The sequence below is a fragment of the Alligator mississippiensis genome, chromosome 3, assembly GCF_030867095.1.
Source record: "Alligator mississippiensis isolate rAllMis1 chromosome 3, rAllMis1, whole genome shotgun sequence".
Classification (NCBI taxonomy): domain Eukaryota; kingdom Metazoa; phylum Chordata; order Crocodylia; family Alligatoridae; genus Alligator; species Alligator mississippiensis.
Window position 1 is genome coordinate 449,551 of NC_081826.1, and position 17,107 is coordinate 466,657.

The 17,107-nt window shown below is 55.9% G+C and overlaps 1 protein-coding gene and 1 non-coding gene across 13 annotated transcripts in view; both read right to left on the reverse strand.

Moving 5' to 3' along the window:
* SCRIB (scribble planar cell polarity protein) overlaps positions 1-17,107 on the reverse strand; it is a 119,517-nt gene that overhangs the window by 36,445 nt on the left and 65,965 nt on the right. For 10 of the 12 annotated variants that reach the window (XM_059723585.1, XM_059723580.1, XM_059723578.1 and 7 more), the window contains 7 exons: positions 15,222-15,479; positions 14,863-14,973; positions 8,497-8,673; positions 7,398-7,514; positions 6,566-6,754; positions 2,618-2,737; positions 2,329-2,385 (listed from right to left, as the gene is read on the reverse strand). In XM_059723585.1, the coding sequence (XP_059579568.1) occupies positions 2,329-2,385; positions 2,618-2,737; positions 6,566-6,754; positions 7,398-7,514; positions 8,497-8,673; positions 14,863-14,973; positions 15,222-15,479 (1,029 nt within the window). The remainder of the gene's footprint in view (positions 1-2,328; positions 2,386-2,617; positions 2,738-6,565; positions 6,755-7,397; positions 7,515-8,496; positions 8,674-14,862; positions 14,974-15,221; positions 15,480-17,107) is intronic. The other 2 variants (XM_059723582.1, XM_059723579.1) reach the window with 1 other exon arrangement.
* TRNAK-CUU (transfer RNA lysine (anticodon CUU)) lies at positions 3,614-3,686 on the reverse strand. Its single transcript has one exon. It is a non-coding gene; the product is annotated as a tRNA-Lys (tRNA).

The following is a 17,107-nucleotide window of genomic DNA, read 5'->3' on the forward strand; positions in this document are numbered from 1 at the left end:
CATGGCAGGCAGAGGAAACACTACAAAGACGTGTTAGAGGCAGAGCTCAGGGAAACAGGTGCCAGCATCAAGAGCTGGCTCCCGACCAAGTTCAATAGCACTGAAACCTCAACCACGCAACAGACCATTTCAAGGTAAAGTGTTTTGCCCTTTAAGCAAAGAGAGTGGAAGAAGGAAAAAGAGAAGAATCCTGGCCTTTGGCCTACAGAATTACTGATCTGTGGGGCTCAAGGATTGGACTCTTAAGTCATCTCAAGACCCATCAATGAGCTGTGGTAGAGATCATCCTTGCATCGAGGCGTTGCCAACACTGGCTCTGTCCAGGACAGGCCTGAGACCAAGGCGCTTCTGGGAACCAGGACATACCTGGTATAAGAGCCTTCCCATGGCACCTACGCAGAACCTGCTGTCAGGGTCCTTTCCTGAGGGGGAATCTGCTTCTTTCCTTTTGGAGGTCCCGGAGGAAGGATGGAAGAGGCGGAAGAGTCTCCACAGACGGTGGCCAAGGCCCACTGAGCATAAGTGATCCTGCGTCAGAAACTGCAGAGGGGAATGGGGACTAGGTCTGGGGGAGGTGGCCTTGCCGAGAGGCGGAGAACTGTGAGGAGCAGCGAAGAGCCCTGCCCCTCCACTGAGGGCAGAAGCCAGCGAGAGGCCAGCTCAGGAGGGGCTGATGCTGCCTCTGGGACGGCATCCCATGCTGCGGTCAGGAGCAGCCTGCCTCCAAAGCTCGAATCAAGGCTCCTCTGGACTGAGGGAGAGCTGATGCCAGGGAGCAGGTGGTGGACCTGGTCATCTCCAAGGCTTTTCCAGGTTTCTGATGCCCTTCAGCCGGGGTGGAACAAGAGCTTCTCAGACCCTCGTATCTCCCAAGAGTCACTGCTGGAGAACCCCTCCTGCAGCCATGCTTGTACTGGTGACCAAGGCATTGCAGAGTGGGCTGAGCGCACCTAGCAAGCAGCTGCCAGCATCCCATCAGCTCCTTGCCCCTCTGGCAGGGACTCCAAGGTGAAGCTCAAAGGACCCCCTGGACCACAGCTGTACCAGAGCACGGTGGATTCCTGCCAAAGGCACCAGCTGACCTCCTGCATGTCAGAAGGGACGGCGCGGGATGCTGCGTTGCCTGTGATGTTTCCCCTCGCTGCCAGTGCCACCAAGCAGTGGCACAGATGGGACAGGATACCGCCTGTCTGCCCTGGCGTAAGTAGGCCGATGCACTGAGATGGCTGGGCAAGCTGAGCTGGTAGGTAAGGCTGCTCTATACAAGCATGCAGCACTTCCACGGTCTTGCATAGACAGGTGTGTGGGCTGAAAACACTGCTGGGACTGTTGGTCACTCAGTAGTGACCGGTGGAGGTGAGCAGGGGTGCGAGTGACCCAGGGGGTCCCACCCCTCACTATCTGCTGCCACTGCCTTGGTCCAGATCCTCAAGGCAATGAAGGATCAGGTCTCAGCTACCTCAGGGAATGCATCTCCATCTACCCCGCCTCGGAGAACCGTGCTCCTCTGGGACAACGAGCATCGCAGCCCAGGGTGAAGCAAGAGCAGGGACAAGGCACGTGCAGCTGGGGGATGCGGCAATTGGGTGGATCCAAAGACCGAGCCCCTGCAGGAAAGGCTGTGAAACTCTCCTACCAGTCAGAGCTTTTCCACCACCACCGGATGTAGAGGATCCTCAGGATCCACTACCTCTGTCTGCTCTGACCCTCAAGAGACCTTGCTCCACACAGACCTCTCTGTAATGCTGACAGGAGAGCCAGAGATGCCCCAACGGGCACCGCAATCTGCTCTATGTGGCAAACTGCTGATCGCAATACAAGCCCCAGGACAGAGCCAGGCCAAAGCCTGCTTGAGATGAGGCTGAGAGGTGCTTTCTTGTACAAGAACCTGCAGCTGCATCTCCCTCCTACAGACGAGCTGTTCCCCTAGTGCCGCGTCCCATGTCCCCTGCAGTAACATACAGAGACCAATCAGCCTGAAGTGGCATTGACTCCAGAGAGCACGGCCCCCTCCGAGCCAGGTCCTGCCTTGTGATGGAGGCAGAAGCAGAGGCCAGAACCAGGTCTAGTCGGACACCACAGGTGCTGGGGAGCGCACTGCCCGAGGACAGAAGCGGCACAGGGCGAAGGCAAAAGCAGCAACAGAAACAGGCAGATGGGGCTACGAGGAAGCAGGGAGGGCTGAGGGCACCAGACAGGAGCGTCCCTGTGCTCCAGGGGGTAGGAGCGGGAGCTCCGTCTAGGGTGGTTTGGGGCATCTCCGGCACGGCTGGCAGCCTGGGCGGAGATGCTGTCAAGGGCAGAATGTGGGTGTGAAACAGCTCTCACCACTTTCTCCATTTCTTCTCTCTCCCACTGAGTCGCCTCCCTCACCATCTCCATCTCCTGGAACAGAGGAGAAGGTCAGTGCCGTGTCCTGGAGGAGGCCGAAGAGCCACCTCTCTGAGGGAGGCACTAGCCTAGGGAACAGCAGGCACAGGGAGCTAGTGGGGAGAATGGAGTTTGCTACTGGGGAACCGGCCTGCCCCCAGTGCAGGCTCCTCAGGCCGAGGCAGACGCTGCATGTTTTGGAGGCTGTGGTACCTGTACTGCTCCCCAGGCTGAGGAAAAAACCCACCTTCTGCAGGATTTCCAGCTCCTCGGGGCTCAGGTCACGGTCAATGGAGGAGATGCTCTCTAAGCTGTTCTTGCGCCCGATCCCGGCAGCAAAGGGGTTGGCAATGATTCCCGGAGACATCTGCCAAGGGAAAGGGTGCAGCATGGTGAGAACAGGCAGTGTCCTTCACTGCCAAGGTCCCATTTTGGGGGCACCCCCACGTGCTTGCCAGGGTCCTGGGGCACAGTCACCCCCTGGAAACCCTTTGCCTCCCGCCAAGGACGCAGGAAGCGCTAATGCCCTGGACAGGCCCTCCCCTGGGAGACTGCATGCAGCTCTGGGCACCGGAGTTCAAGGAACGTGAACGCAGGTTGGAGCAGAAAAGGGCTCCTGGGATAACCAGGGGACTGGAGCACCTGTCTCAGGATGAGACCACAAGCTGGTCTATGGAACAGGCCTCTGCTGGCAGACGCAGCTTCCAGGGGGAGCAGCCAGAGCACGCCCATGCCCCCATGGCACCAGCTGTGCTAGCAGAGCATGCAGAGAGACACCGGCTATCACAGAGGCTGAGGCAGGTGGCAGAAAGCACAGGCACAGCCACAGCCATGTGCACTTTCTGCACAGCTAGGTGGTGGCAGGAACCCAGTCACTCACAGAGGGAAGGGTCCCGCTCTCGCAGGAGGCCGCAAACATGATGTGCTCGCAGTCCTGCTACTGGAACAGCAGTGTGCACCATGCCTGTGACCGCTTGTGGGAAACGGGGGCTGGGGGGCAGGACGACACCAGGGAGGCAGCAGGCGGGGAGAGTGCCACTGCAGAAAGGAGGGTGTCAACTGGGTGGAAACACATTTGGACTGGAAAACTGGAAAACCAAGGGCAGGTCAAACCACTGGGGCAGGGCGGGTCCAGAGTAGCTGGCGCAAACCGTCCACACTGGTCAAAGATAGTATCATAGTTGTTAGGGTCAGAAGGGACCTGAGCAGATCATCAAGTCCAACCCCCAAAATCAGATGTTATTACCTGAACTGGGACTTGAACCCTGGACCCTCAGATTAAGAGTCTGATGGTCTACCAACTGAGCTACCCAGGCTCAGATAACAGCACTGATGGGCTCTGGTTAGTTATTGAAAGCCTCTACGACTGGTGCCAGCAGCAGGGGCACGATCACAGACCTCTTCCTGGCCTATGCTTCCCCCGTGCCAAGGGCACCAGCCCACAGAGACTCCACCGCTCTCCTGGGCAGCACAGGCACATCCAGAACGAGAAGCGACCTCCCAGCCCTCTCGGACAGGGCCAGCCCAACAGAGACCGGGGTCTCACTGGCTCCGCGGGGCAGCCCATCCACCCTGGGCACTGGAGCTGCAGACCCTGGGGTGCGACTCCTAGACTCTTGCGCTGAGGACCTCCCGGCCACATGCTGGGATCTCTCTCCTAGAGGGCCACGCCTGGCAGCCAGGGCTCTGTTCACTGCGGTTGTTGCTCCTGCTGTTCTGAGGCACAAATACGCGAGAGCTTTCCCCAAGACTGCTGGGGAAAGACCTGAAGGGCTGCCATGAAGAGGGGAACCTCTTTTTTCCCTTGCTGCAGAAGGCAGAACCTAAAGCAATGGCTTGAAAGCAAGCAAGCAAAATGCTGGCTTGCATCCATAGATGCTTCTCAAGCAAATCCCAGGACGCCATTCTCCTGTTGTACTCAACCTTGGTGAGGCCGCAGCTGGAGTACTGCGTCCAGTTTTGGGCTCCACAATTCAAAAAGGATGTGGAGAAGCTTGAGAGAGTGCAGAGAAGAGCCACGCGCATGATCAGAGGTCAGGGAAGCGGACCCTACGACGACAGGCTGAGAGCCCTGGGGCTCTTTAGCCTGGAAAAGCGCAGGCTCGGGGGTGATCTGATGGCCACCTATAAGTTTATCGGGGTGATCACCAGGATCTGGGGGAACGTCTGTTCACTAGAGTGCCCCAAGGGATGACACAAACTCCTCCAGGACCGTTTTAGGCTGGACATAAGGAAGAATTTCTTTACTGTCCAACCCCCAAGGTTTGGCATAGACTGCTGCCGGAGGTGGTGCAAGCACCTACTCTGAATGCCTTCAAGAGACATCTGGATGTTTATCTTGCTGGGATCCTATGGCCCCTGCTGACTTCCTGCCTATGGCCGGGGGGCTGGACTCAATGATCTTCTGAGGCCCCTTCCAGCCCTAATGTCTATGAATCTATGAAACTGCAGCAAAATAGATTTAGATGAAGTCTCAGGAAGAACTTCCTTGCTGCCAGGGCAGGGAGGCAGGGGCAGGGGTATGGCTGGCCCAGAGCAGCAGGGACATCTCGCTCGCTGGGGGTTTCCAGAGGAAGCTGGATCAGCCTTGGCCAGTGCTGGGTGAGGAGCAGCATCCTGCCTCCGTGCAAGGGTTTAGACCAGATGGCCTGGCAGTCCCTGCCAGCTCTGTGAGTCTACAGGGTGTGAAGTGCCAGGCTGGGCCCCAGCTTCATGAAGGCCTCAGTGCTGTCAGAAATGTTTCAACTGCTCTCACACTGAGCCTGGGCACTGCAGAGGAGAACAGGATGGCAGCAGCACCTGCGCACGGGGCCAGCGTCCTGTTAGCCAAGGCCTTTTGTCAACAATCACGCTCACGACAGCTGAAAGGTACAGTGGCCTGAGGGCCCTGGACTGGGACCCACGCTCCAGGTTCGTCCCTTGGCCCTGCTACATTTTGTGAGTGACTGTGAAGGACATCCCTTCTCCTTCTCTGTCCCTCAGCTCCTGCCAGCACTGTGGGGCTGCCCACACACACATGCATCCCTGGAGACTGTGGGGTAACCACGTGCCATCTGCAAGGGGCTGACGTGCTGTGGTGACCAACTGTCCAGTTATACAGATGCACGCACCTCAAGACTGGCAAGACATGTGTCTGTATAACCAGAGAGTTATACAGATGCGTGCCCTGCCCATCATTTCTAACACCTGGGAGGCTCTGCCCATCATTTCCAACACTTGGGAGCTGACCGACTCCTTGTTGGCAGGCAAGCAGGGGGTGGTGGTATGGAGGCCGACTGGCCAGCACATCAGAGTCTGGCTGTCAGGTACTCAACAGCATGGGCTAGGCAAGACCCCCCAGATGCAGTGGCCTGTGAAGGGCAGTTGTTAGCACGGCTCATCCTGCTGGAACCTCCCCTGGCGTCCTGTGGAGCGGGCAGGATGATGCACCACCACGAGGCTGCATCCGTGGAAAAAGCAATGCCACCTGAGGACGTATCAGATAGGACATTTCCCATAGAGGAGGCAGAGTGACATGCCATTGTGCACGGTGGGTGAGACCTCAGGGGAATCCAGTCACCCACCTCCAGAAGACATGATTCAAAGTGGAGTGTGTGCAGAGAAGGGCCAGCCCATGACTTTGTGCTTTGCAAGCAGCATCTAAACCACCTGCCTTGTGTCCTGGCAAACGAAGGCTGAAGAGGTCTAACCTGGGCGGGGGCTGGAGTGGAATCCACAACAGGAAGGAGAAGGGCCATCTCAGCCAAGGGCCAATGGTGGCACAGGACAAATGGGTGTAAGGTGCCACCAGCGAGCTCAAGATGGAAATGTGCAATAGGTTTCAGCCCCCCAGAGCTGTGAAGGCAGCACCTTGTGCTCTTTGGACATGCAGTCGTAGCAGTTTATGAGCCAAGCCACAGGATGCAAGAACTGGCACTACACCTGGTGACCCAGGGGCCCTTCTCATCCTGCGTTCCCTTCTGCAGCCAGGGACTTCTGGAGCCCCACATCAAAGGCTGAAAAAGCAGGGAGCGCTTGCTCTGGGGAAGGCTTCCCAGATAGCCCGACCTCATGTCGTCTAGGCCTCTGGTCAGCCTAGCACATGGACACATCACTGTGCTGCAACCAGGAGGGGCTGCACACATGCACGAAGCTGCCATTTGACATCAAGAGTCCCGTGGGATGCTCCTATCCCCGTCCCGACCCCGACTCTCACCTCAATGGCAGCCGCGGCTTTGGGGTCAAAGCCGTCGCACACCAGGACGAGGAGTGTGTCGCCCACGCTGCGTAGGATCTGCACGGCCTCTGTGTGCGTCATGCCCAGCAGGCTCTGGTGGTTCACCTCCAGGATCCGCATCCCCACCTTCAGCCGGCCGTCCCGGGCAGCCGCCCCCGAGGAGCTCACCTGCAAGGGGCCAGAGGCTGCCTCAGAGGGGCTGGGGCCCAAGGGCAGCGTGGACAAGGCGTGGGGGAGGAGAGGGTGGTGCCCCCTGTCAGGGGAGTGCCTGTGTGTTTGTGGCGGGGAAGAAAGAAGGGGGCAGCCCAGGGGATCTGCTGTGGGGAGAAGGCAGACACACAGCTGTGACTGTGTGATGTGGTGGGAGGGGGCCTCAGGGGTATGGATGCTGCCTTCAGGGGAAGGGGAGTGCTAGTGCCCTGCTCTGGGAGGCAGGGAAGCCCTTTGGTTGTCTTCAGGGGCAGGAACATGCAGACACAGACACACATGAGATGCGCTGCTGGGGAGGGCTCCTGGGACTTGCTGGAGGAGGAAGGCCAAGGGCATGCGTGTGTGTGTCCTTGCCTGTCGGGGGCACAGGTGGCTGCTCATGGGGGAAGCAGGCATGTGACGATGGCCTGGCAGGGGTGGGGAGGCGCAGAGTGCACTGCAGGGGAAGGAAAGGAAGAACGTGGGCAGGGACGCGTGCAAGAGGCATAGGCGAGGGCATGTTCCTATGCCCCCACCACGTGCTAGCTCTCGGGGGTGGGGGCAGGCATGCACATGCATGTTTCCTGGGGGGAAGGCAGACACAGGGTGGACAGTTCAGCACCTTGGAAATGAAGATGCCCTCGTCAGTTGGATCGAAGGGGTTCCCGGCATGGCCTTTTGCTCCCCCCCGTATGCTGATGCCCAGCTTCTCCCCAGGTGCCTTCTCAATGCAGATTTCCTGTGGACACAAAAGGTGTCTGCTTCCAAGTCGGTTTAGACCAGCGATTCTCAGCCGGACAGCCATGACCCCCTGGGGTGCCTTGATACCCTTTCAGGGGTCCTGTGCAATGCCAGCAGTGCTAGGTGTGCGAACATGATTCACAAGACAAACCCAGAGATTTCAAACAGGAAGCCACGGGATTAAAGATCACCTGAACCGCTGTGGTCTTTCTGAGTTCTTTTCAACAGAAAAGTTGTGTTATTATTTTTCTCTAGTCAAAAACTGAGTGAAAACTAAAAGCTGACATTTTCTTAGGGCTTCCCTGAGTCTAACGAGGGGCTCCCTGAGGCTAACGGCTGGGAACCACTGGTCTGGATTGAGCTGGGGTTGCTGCTAGCAGACTCCCACGGGGGCAGGGCAGCTGTCCAGGGACAGCACGCCTGGAAGGGATCCGGTCTGCGACTTTCCCCTGCTTTGGCTCAGTTAGCTGCATTTGCTTTGGCTTTGCCCTTTTCTCCCTTTCCTGTACTTTTGTTCTGAGCAACAGGTCTAACTGACACAACCCTGCCCAGCCCTCAGCCACACGGTGTGTTGTGTACAAGGATGAACCCCTGACAGCCTCCACTGGGATTCCCACCTGCTTTTCTGAGGCTACCTCTGCAGTAAGAGGAAGAAGGGGAAAATTCAGGCTGCACCTCCAAGCCTGAGTTCCAGTTGAACTCAGAGGGAGGAGGAACCATCTGCCTGCGGAGACTCACCCAGAGGCAGGAATCGCAGGAGTCTCTATTGGAAATCCCCTCCCTTGGCAAAAAGGGGCAGGAGCTGTGTAAGCTGCTGGGGGTTTTAATACTAGTAAATGACCTGAATACAGGGGGGCGTGGGGAATCCTCTTACTCTGGTTTCCCCATCCCCAGCTGGTACAAGCCCTCTTGGCATGGCCCACGGTGGTATCCATGACCTCTCCCCTGTGTTGCCCCTGCCCTCCCCACTCGGTACCTACCTGCATGCCGGGGGGCGGAGGGTCTCGCCTCACTAGCATGGTCAGCTCCTGGCTGTTGGAGAGCAGAGCATTCACGGCCTCCTGGTGAGTCGCGTGCCGCAGGTCGATGCCATTCACCTCCAGGATCCTGTCCCCAACACGCAGCCCACTGCGAGACGCCAGCCCCCGGGGAATGACCTGCAGAGAGCCACAGCGGTTACAGTGGGAAAAGGCCTCGGAGGGGAGCAGACGTTTGCCTCCTGGCAGACACTGATGCCGTGAAACCCACTCCATAGAGCCTGGCCCAACCAGAGGGCAGCGCTTGCTTAGTGAACCCCATGGACTCCCCCAGCTGCATCCTCAGCTGGCACCCGACACGGCCAGATGCCTCCATGACCCCCAGGGGGGCTCCGCCTGCTGCACCCACGACTGCCAGTGCAAGGGCCTGCATGGTGTCTGACGAAGCTGCTCAAGGAAACTCCCTGGGTATCCAGGCACTGGAACCAGAAATTCTCCCTGATACGTGATATAACGGGCAGTGCTGATACCTGGCAGGGCAATGCACAGGACTGGAGCGTTACCACTTCTATTTAGGAAGGACAGAGGGAATAAGAGGTTGGCGGGTGGGGGGCATCTTCCAGCAGCGACGACAGTAGTTGCTTAGATTTCCTGGCAAGTGGGAAGGGCAGGGTTTTGAACCGTATGGATGTGTGTGCTGGGAATGTCCAGGAGCAGCACCTGCTACCAACCACCGACCACCCAGCGGAGACGACAGAACGAGTGATTCCTGCCTACAACGCACGGGAAGGACCCCTGCACGGTTCTGGGGCTATGTCTGGGAGGTCTCCTGCAACCGGCAGAGAAACACCCGTGGAGTTTCCTGAACAGCGGTCCCAACTCTTCTGACACAGAAAACACCGTGTCTAACATGAGGTAACTCCATCTGGGACACACTGACTCGTAAAGGTGCATCAATGCCAGACAAGAGCTGGCTTGCTGCAACCAAGAAAGAAGATGACTCTGCCTAAAATCCCATGTGGTGCAATGGCAAAGTGAAGACAATATTAGAAACTAAAAAAGGAATTACAACAAACGAATGAGGATGACACAGAGAGCTATCAATACGCACTGGAACTTCTGAAGCGTAGACAGTTGATGAGGGAAGCTAAAGATGTGGGAAAGACGCAGAGCTGGCACAGGTTAGAACAGGGAGAAGGCATTTTTGTAACGTGTTTGAAACAAAGGACAGGCAACCTCCGCGGAGCCTTCTTAACTGGTTCCTGAAAAACCAAGCGTTAAGCGAAACCAGTGTTCAGCAAAACCAGAAGTATCTGATGACCCAAGACGGCAACTGCAATTGTTTTTAATGACTCAAGATGGTGACCGTGAGCGTTATAAGTACGAAACTGGTTGAGCGCTAAGTGAAACCAAATATCGATTTTAAATGAGCGTAATGGTGAAACAGCGCTAAGCGAAACAGCATTAAGCGGGGGTTGCCTGTAGATCCTAGCCATGGTACATGTCCATCACCAGATGGAGATGATAACGTTGCTAAGAATAGCACAGAAAAAGGCAGAAGCGTTCTGTAATCATCTCTACTTGGCTATTGGAAAAAAGCAGGATGGTGCATCTTGTGAGGATGACAACATACTTTCCAGTCCATTAATAACTGATGATGATATCAGACAGCACGCATAAGGGATGAACATTTTAAAACCAGGAGGCCTGGGTAGCTTTGACTAGGCTCTAGAGACCTCTGGCAGCCTGAAGGCCGTTTTTAATAAACCGTAGACTATCGGAGGACTTCTGGGGGCCTGGATGAGCGCACACGTTGTATCATCATTAAAAAAGGGCAAGTGGGACAACCCGGGTAACTGAACGCCTGCTGGCACGGCACCAGTCCTGGGCTAGATAATGGGCAAGCTGATATGGGGTCCTATTAATACAGAATGAAAGGTCAGGAGCATAACTGATGCCAGCCAACATGGCTTGAGGGGCTGTGGGGCTGGAAGAGTTTGACTGATGAAGGTAAATGCAGAGACGCAACGGACTTTGGTTTGACTCAATTCCCACAACGTTATGATGGAAACGTTGGCTGCACATTGTTAATGGAGCACGTGTTAAATGAATGGAGACTTGGTTAAGTGACAGCTCTTCAACTGGTCCATGTGGATACCATCACCCGTACGGGGTGTTTTGAATGGGGTTTTGTGGGGGTCAGTACTAGACCTGACGTTATCCAGTACTAAATACATGGTCTCTGCTGACAGTCTGCAGACACACAAAGATTGGCAGAGTGGTAAATGGTGGTTAGCACAGAGCAGGTACATCAAGCAAGCTGGACTGATTTGTGGCCTGGGCATATTCAGCAAGCGTGTTTTTATTCAGCGCTACACACTGAGGAACAAGTAAGGCCAACCAGACCCAGAGGCTCAGCAGGGACTCCAAAGAGGGATCACGACTGCCAAGTGACAAGATGTGCTAGCTGTTTCGGCAGACAGAGCTCGTACAAACCTCGGGTACCAGCAGGGAGGAGGTGTTAGCTCTCTATGCAGCACTGATGAGACCGACACTGGAACACTGCTTCCCATTACGCATTTTAAAAAGTTTAGAAAAATTGGGGATAATGCAGAAAAAGCCAAAAAGAAAAAAAGAAGACTTGTGGACTGGAGACCATGTCTCATAGGGAGAGATGCAAAGAGCCAAGTGTGTTTAGCTTATCAAAAAGACTGACGAGAACTTGATTATGGTGCAAAATACAGTCTCCGAAGAATGATGCGGTTCTCTGGGGCACTTTAGAATCTCTCTAGCAGAAAAAGACAAAAACCAATGGCTGGAAAATGTTCAGACTGACAACAAGGGAAACATTTCATTGGGGGAGGGGGTGACTAACCACAGGAACATCCTACCAAAGGAAGGAGTGGATTCTCTGTTTCTTGAGGCCCTTCTACAAGACATGCTTTACAGCAGTGCAAGTTGCTGGGCTCAGTACAGGGTGAGTCAGTGACATGTAATGGTCTGTGATGTAAACAGGGTCAAACTGGATAATTTGATGGCTCTTTCTGGTTTTAAACACTATAAATAAATGTAAATGCCCATCCTCTCCAACACCGCATGCATGAAGCAAATCTCATCTTGCCAGACTGGACAAAGGAGAAGGGCTGAGCATAGGACCAGAAACCCCACCTTGTAAAACCACTACCTGCTACAGCACTGAGATGAGAGAACTAGCAAACACAGCCTGGCAGGAGTGAGGACCAGAGTAATGGAAGAAAGGTGAGTAGGGATCAAAGGCACCTGGAAGTCATCATGCTAAAAGGGATCTCCTGACACCTGAACCGACACTGCTCCTGGGCTGCTGGAACGTGAGAACAGTGTTTCAAACTGGCAAACTTGTGCAAGTCAACAAACAGGTGCAAAACTATAAATCAGCGGGAACCACTGAAACCAGGTGGGTGGGAACTGGAAGGATGGATGTAGGACAGGTAGAAGATGACACGAAAGAGGATTTCTACCAGACTCTGCAATCATCAGTAAATGAAATGCTGCCGCATCAACTTGTTATCACCCACCGGTTATTTGAATGGAAGACCAGGAAATGAGAATACAAGCCATGATAGGATCGTGGAACTGGCAGAAGAAAGAACAATGGAGAACGGCTACATGACGTGTGTGAAGCCCAAAAGTTTGTCACAGAGGTACCATTTGAGCGGGAGGGAAGACAAAGTGATGAGGATTTCACCAGCCGGCACCACAGACGGTCAGCTAGATCACATCTTGATGTAAGAACAAAGTGACGCACACATGCTTGTAGTGCTCAGATATGTTTGATAAGAAAAATCAAGTTAAAGTGGTAGAAAGCAACCTAGAGAATCAAAATCAAGACGCTTTGTTTCAGCAAAGCTCAAAGATGCAACCACCACACAAATGTTCTATGTAGGCAGATTTAACACCGAATGAAGATGAATTTACTCAAAAAGGATAAAGAAGCATAGACACAGTGTTAGGAAAAATCAAGAAGAGACAATAGAGAACAGCACTGGACACAAGAAAAGGCAGTATTTGGAAAAGCTGGGGCTGCAGCAGAGAACGTCACCAGCAAAGCAGATGTGTAAGGAGTTTGCCAGAGCACTAAAATACTTTGAGGAGACCAAACTTTCTAAACAATGATGCTCAGCTGAGAGATACGGCAACAAGATGAAGTGGCGAGAACACTTGGGAAGCATCTTAGGTAGATCAGATTCATCAGAAACAGCACACATCCAAGAAACCTATCAAGATCTGAACACATCTCTAGTGGAAATTACAGCAGAAGCATGGACAGCTACTGAACCTCTGAATGACGGGAAGGCAGCTGGGAAAGACATTTCGCCCAAAAATGCTAAAAGCGGATGTTGCAGAAATACTTCAGCTACTTGGAAAATTCCAAACAAGTTTGGCTCATGATTGCAGTGCTGTTATAGCCATGATGGGCTAAGAAATATAGAATATATATTTTTCTGCTGGTATCTTTTATTGGACCAACTGTTTAGTTGGGAGAGATGTTAGACAAGCTTTTGGGTACAAAGTGCTGATCTTCAGGTCTGGGAAAGAAGCAGACAAAGGATGAGATGTAAGAGAAAATGAGGGTGCATGTAGGAGCTGCCATAATGATTGGACTTTACATCCACTTTGAAGACAACTGATTCTTAGGGTTTAAACACTGAAAGCAGAGATGCAATCATTATCAACCCTGAAGAAAAGGATGTTAAAGATGTTACATATCTGGGCAGTACAATGAGAGCAAATGGAGAAGCAAGAACGACACAGACATCAGAACTGGTAAAGCAAGTCAGACTTTTGTATCCCTGAAACATTGGGAAGATGTAATAGATACTGCAGAAGGCCAAAAAGTTCAAACATGCAACAGCCTGGTGAAAAGTGTCTAGCTTTACAAGCTGGAACGATGAAAGGGGAGGTCAAAGGCTGTGCATGAGTCAGAAATAGTTCAGAACAACTGCCTGCGGGGAAGGTGGTGAAGACTTTGCCTGAAAAAGTTACAAAGAAAGAGCTAAAGAAGGATTCATTTTCGACCTGGAGGATGCGGGCAGTGGAGTCCCCCAGGGCTCGGTCCTCAGGCCCACACTGTTCAACATCTTCATCAGCGACTTGGACGAGGGGGTGAAAAGCACACTGTTCAAATTGCAGATGACACTAAGTGGGGAGAAGTGGGCACGCTGGAGGAGAGGGACAGGCTGCAATTGGACCTGGACAGGTTACAGGGGTGGGCAGATGAGAATAAGATGGGATTCAATACTGACAAGTGCAAGGTGCTGCACCTGGGGGGGAAGAACCAGCGGCAGACCTACAGGCTGGGGAACTCCCTTCTTGTCAGCGCAGAGGCAGAAAAGGATCTTGGAGTCATTATAGATTCCAAGATGAACACGGGCCGACAGTGTGGGGACCCGGTCAGGAAGGCACCTTGTCGTGCATCCACAGATGCATCACAAGCAGGTCCAAGGAGGTGATCCTCCCCCTCTATGCAACACTGGTCAGGCCGCAGTTGGAGTACTGCGTCCAGTTCTGGGCGCCGCACTTCAGGAGGGATGTGGACAGCACGGAGAGGGGCCAGAGGAAGGAGGGACACCTGCATGGTCAGGGGGCAGCAGGGCAGGCTCTACGAGGAGAGGCGACGGGACCTGAACCTGTTCAGCTGAGAGGGACCTGGTGGCCATCTACAAACTGGCCAAGGGGGACCAGCAGGCTATGGGGGAGTCCCTGTTCCCCCAAACACTACTGGGAGTAACGAGGAATAACGGCTATAAGTTGACGGAGAGTAGGTTCAGATTAGACATCAGGAGGCGCTACTTGACAGTCAGGGCGGCTAGGATCTGGAACCAACTTCCAAGGGACCTGGTGCTGGCTCCTACCCTGGGGGTCTTCAAAAGGAGGCTAGACAGCCTCCTAGCTGGGGTCGTTTGACCCCAGCACTCTTTCCTGCCCATGGCAGGCGGTTGGACTTGATGATCTGCTCAGGCCCCTTCCGACCCTACCTACTATGAAACTATGAAGAAAGCTAGTGTAGGACCTAGGCTGCAAAAGTCAAAGATAGGCAAGGCCATGTCTGTAGAAGGAAAAACAATGCCACCACTGCATGCCCCCACTACAACAGGAAAAGGAAGAAAGGAGGAAGAAGTGAACGTGGAAGAGCCACAGGAAGGAAAACGAAGTAGAACAGCTACAGATGGAGCCGATGGTGACGGCTGCCCTTATCCAGGCTGCAGGCGCTTCTGTGGCACGAGGTTTAGCACAAGGGAACATGCTCTCCACCCTCCTTGCCCTAGGACCCCACACAGCCCCGCACCCCACAAAGACACGCCACCACTGTATGCCAACAGGGGCCTCTACCTTTGAAATAAAGACACCTGGTTCATGGATCCCGAACGGGTGACTGGAGTGGTCGCTGCCCCCGACGATGCTGAGCCCCAGCGGGCCTCCTGCCTTGACCAGGTGGACCTCCTGCCGGGAGCAAACAGCACAGTCAGGGGAGCCGAGAGCCACCGAGCCAGACCAGACCAGACCAGACAACGCGGAGCCTGGGAGCCTCCCTGGGGACGAGTGCCCAGGCGGCAGGGAGACCCCAGTGCCTCCCCGAGCCCCGATGACACGGCGGGCCCTTGGAGGAGCATCCTGCCCCATGTAACACCACCCAGGGTCTCCACCCACCCGGGAGACGGGCCGCTCCGCAGCCCGGCAGCCAGGCTCACCTCGATGGGGTACTGGTCCTCCAGGCCCTTGGGCAGGTGGTTCCTCGGCAGCGGAGGCGTCTCCTCGGGGGGGCTGTCCCCCTGGCTGGGTGGCGGGGGCGGGGAGTGGGCACGCACCCGCGGCACCATGGGCGAGTCTCCCTCGCTGGGCTGCTCGGCACCCTCTCGCTCTACCAGCAGCACGATGGTGGGGGAGGATGCGGTAAGCAGCGCTACTGCCTGATCATGCCTGGCTTCTGTCATGTCTACCCCATTGATCTAGAACGACCCGCAAACCCAGCGTCAGCACAGAGCCCCAGCACGGCCAGCTGAGCACCGCGCAGGAGCCAGCCTGCCAGGACCCCTCCCTCCGTCCTGAGCCGGCACCGCCCTGAGGTGAGCCCAACCTCTACATGCCGTCCTCAGCTGCGGTCCAGGGCAGCCGCTGGTGTCCCCCTTGGCCCGGGCTCCTCCGCTAGCCCCCAGCCATGCCCACCGCCCCTCACTCGCTCTCCTGCCCATCTCAGAGCCTGAGCACTGCCCGTCGCCCTGCTGCACCGCCACTGCCTCAGCCTCCCAAATTGCCCCTGCCTATCAACCACCCCTGAGCTGCCTACCCCGCGGCCGTGCCTCCTGCCCTGCTGTCCCCAGGGGCCACCGGCAGACGACCCATGGGCAACGTTATGGGAATGGGGTCCTGGGAAACCTCAGTGTGGGAGGGCCAGGGAGAGGCTGGCTCTGCCACGTGCCAGGGCAGACTGCCCCATCCAGAAAGAAAAAGGAGAAGAAGTTATGCAAGTCCCCAGGCAGCGCTGTCCTGTGCTACGAGCCCCACAGTGCCGGCTGGCCTCACCCCGGCATCTCCCGGGCACAGACCAAACGTGCCAGGCCCAGCAGGGCCGAGCTTCTGCAGCTCCCAGCCACGGCAAGAGGCCGGTCCTCACAGGATGCCTCCCTTCACGCCCGCGGGATGGCTCGGAAGCAGGGCTCTGCCCCGGGTGTGCTGACGGCGGGCCCTGGTGTTTCAGGTTCTGTGCTTCGTAGTTGCACGGGAGTTTGAAGCGGGAATTTGGGGGAATCCTCAGGTAAACAGTTGCCTGTGAACGTGGCCTGGACTTCACAGCCCCACAGGCCTTCTGGCCCCACCTGCCTATCGCGCCCCTGGGCTTTGCATCTGAGCTTCTCCCGGGACCCCAGGACCTCATGGGCTGCTGGAACAACGCAGCTCAGGGCATCCCCTGGGGTGGGAATGGCTAAACCCGCAGGGGACCGCTGCCCCTGGCAGCACTGGGGGCCTCGGCAGGTGCAGCGGTCGCCTCGCTCCAGCCCCCCTCAGGCAGCGCCGGCTCGTGGGGCCGCACTGCTCGGGGGATGGAGATGTGGAGCTATTTATTTCTCCCCTTCTGTCTCTGGGGCAGTAGCTGGCTGGATGCAGAATGGGTCCCTCCTGCCCCTGCCCACCAGCAGCTACCACGAACCTTGCAGTAACCTAACGGGAGTGCCTAACGGGAGATTCTGGGGGTGACGCAGCAGGCTCCTGCCCCATCACCGCCTCCCTTGGACCTGAAGTTCCTCCAAGAAGAGGAGCGCAGAGCGTGCTGGTCTCTCCTGTCCCCATGCTCCCCCCTCCACCACCACCACCGAGGGCAGGAGACTCCCTAAGCCCTCCCAGAGAGCGGTCCCCAAGGGGGGCCTGCTGGGCAAAGACCTTCCACGTGTGGGTGTGCACCCGCCTGCCCCTGCACGCAGGAGAGGCCCAAGAGCGGGCAGAAAGGACCCCGGTGCCGAGGCCCTGCCTCTGGGAGCCAAGGCCTCACATGCTCCACCAGGCTCACCTGTGGCAGCAGCAGAGCCGGCCTGGGCTGCGAGCTGCCCTCTGCGAGCCGAGCCCCGTTCCTTGCCAGGAC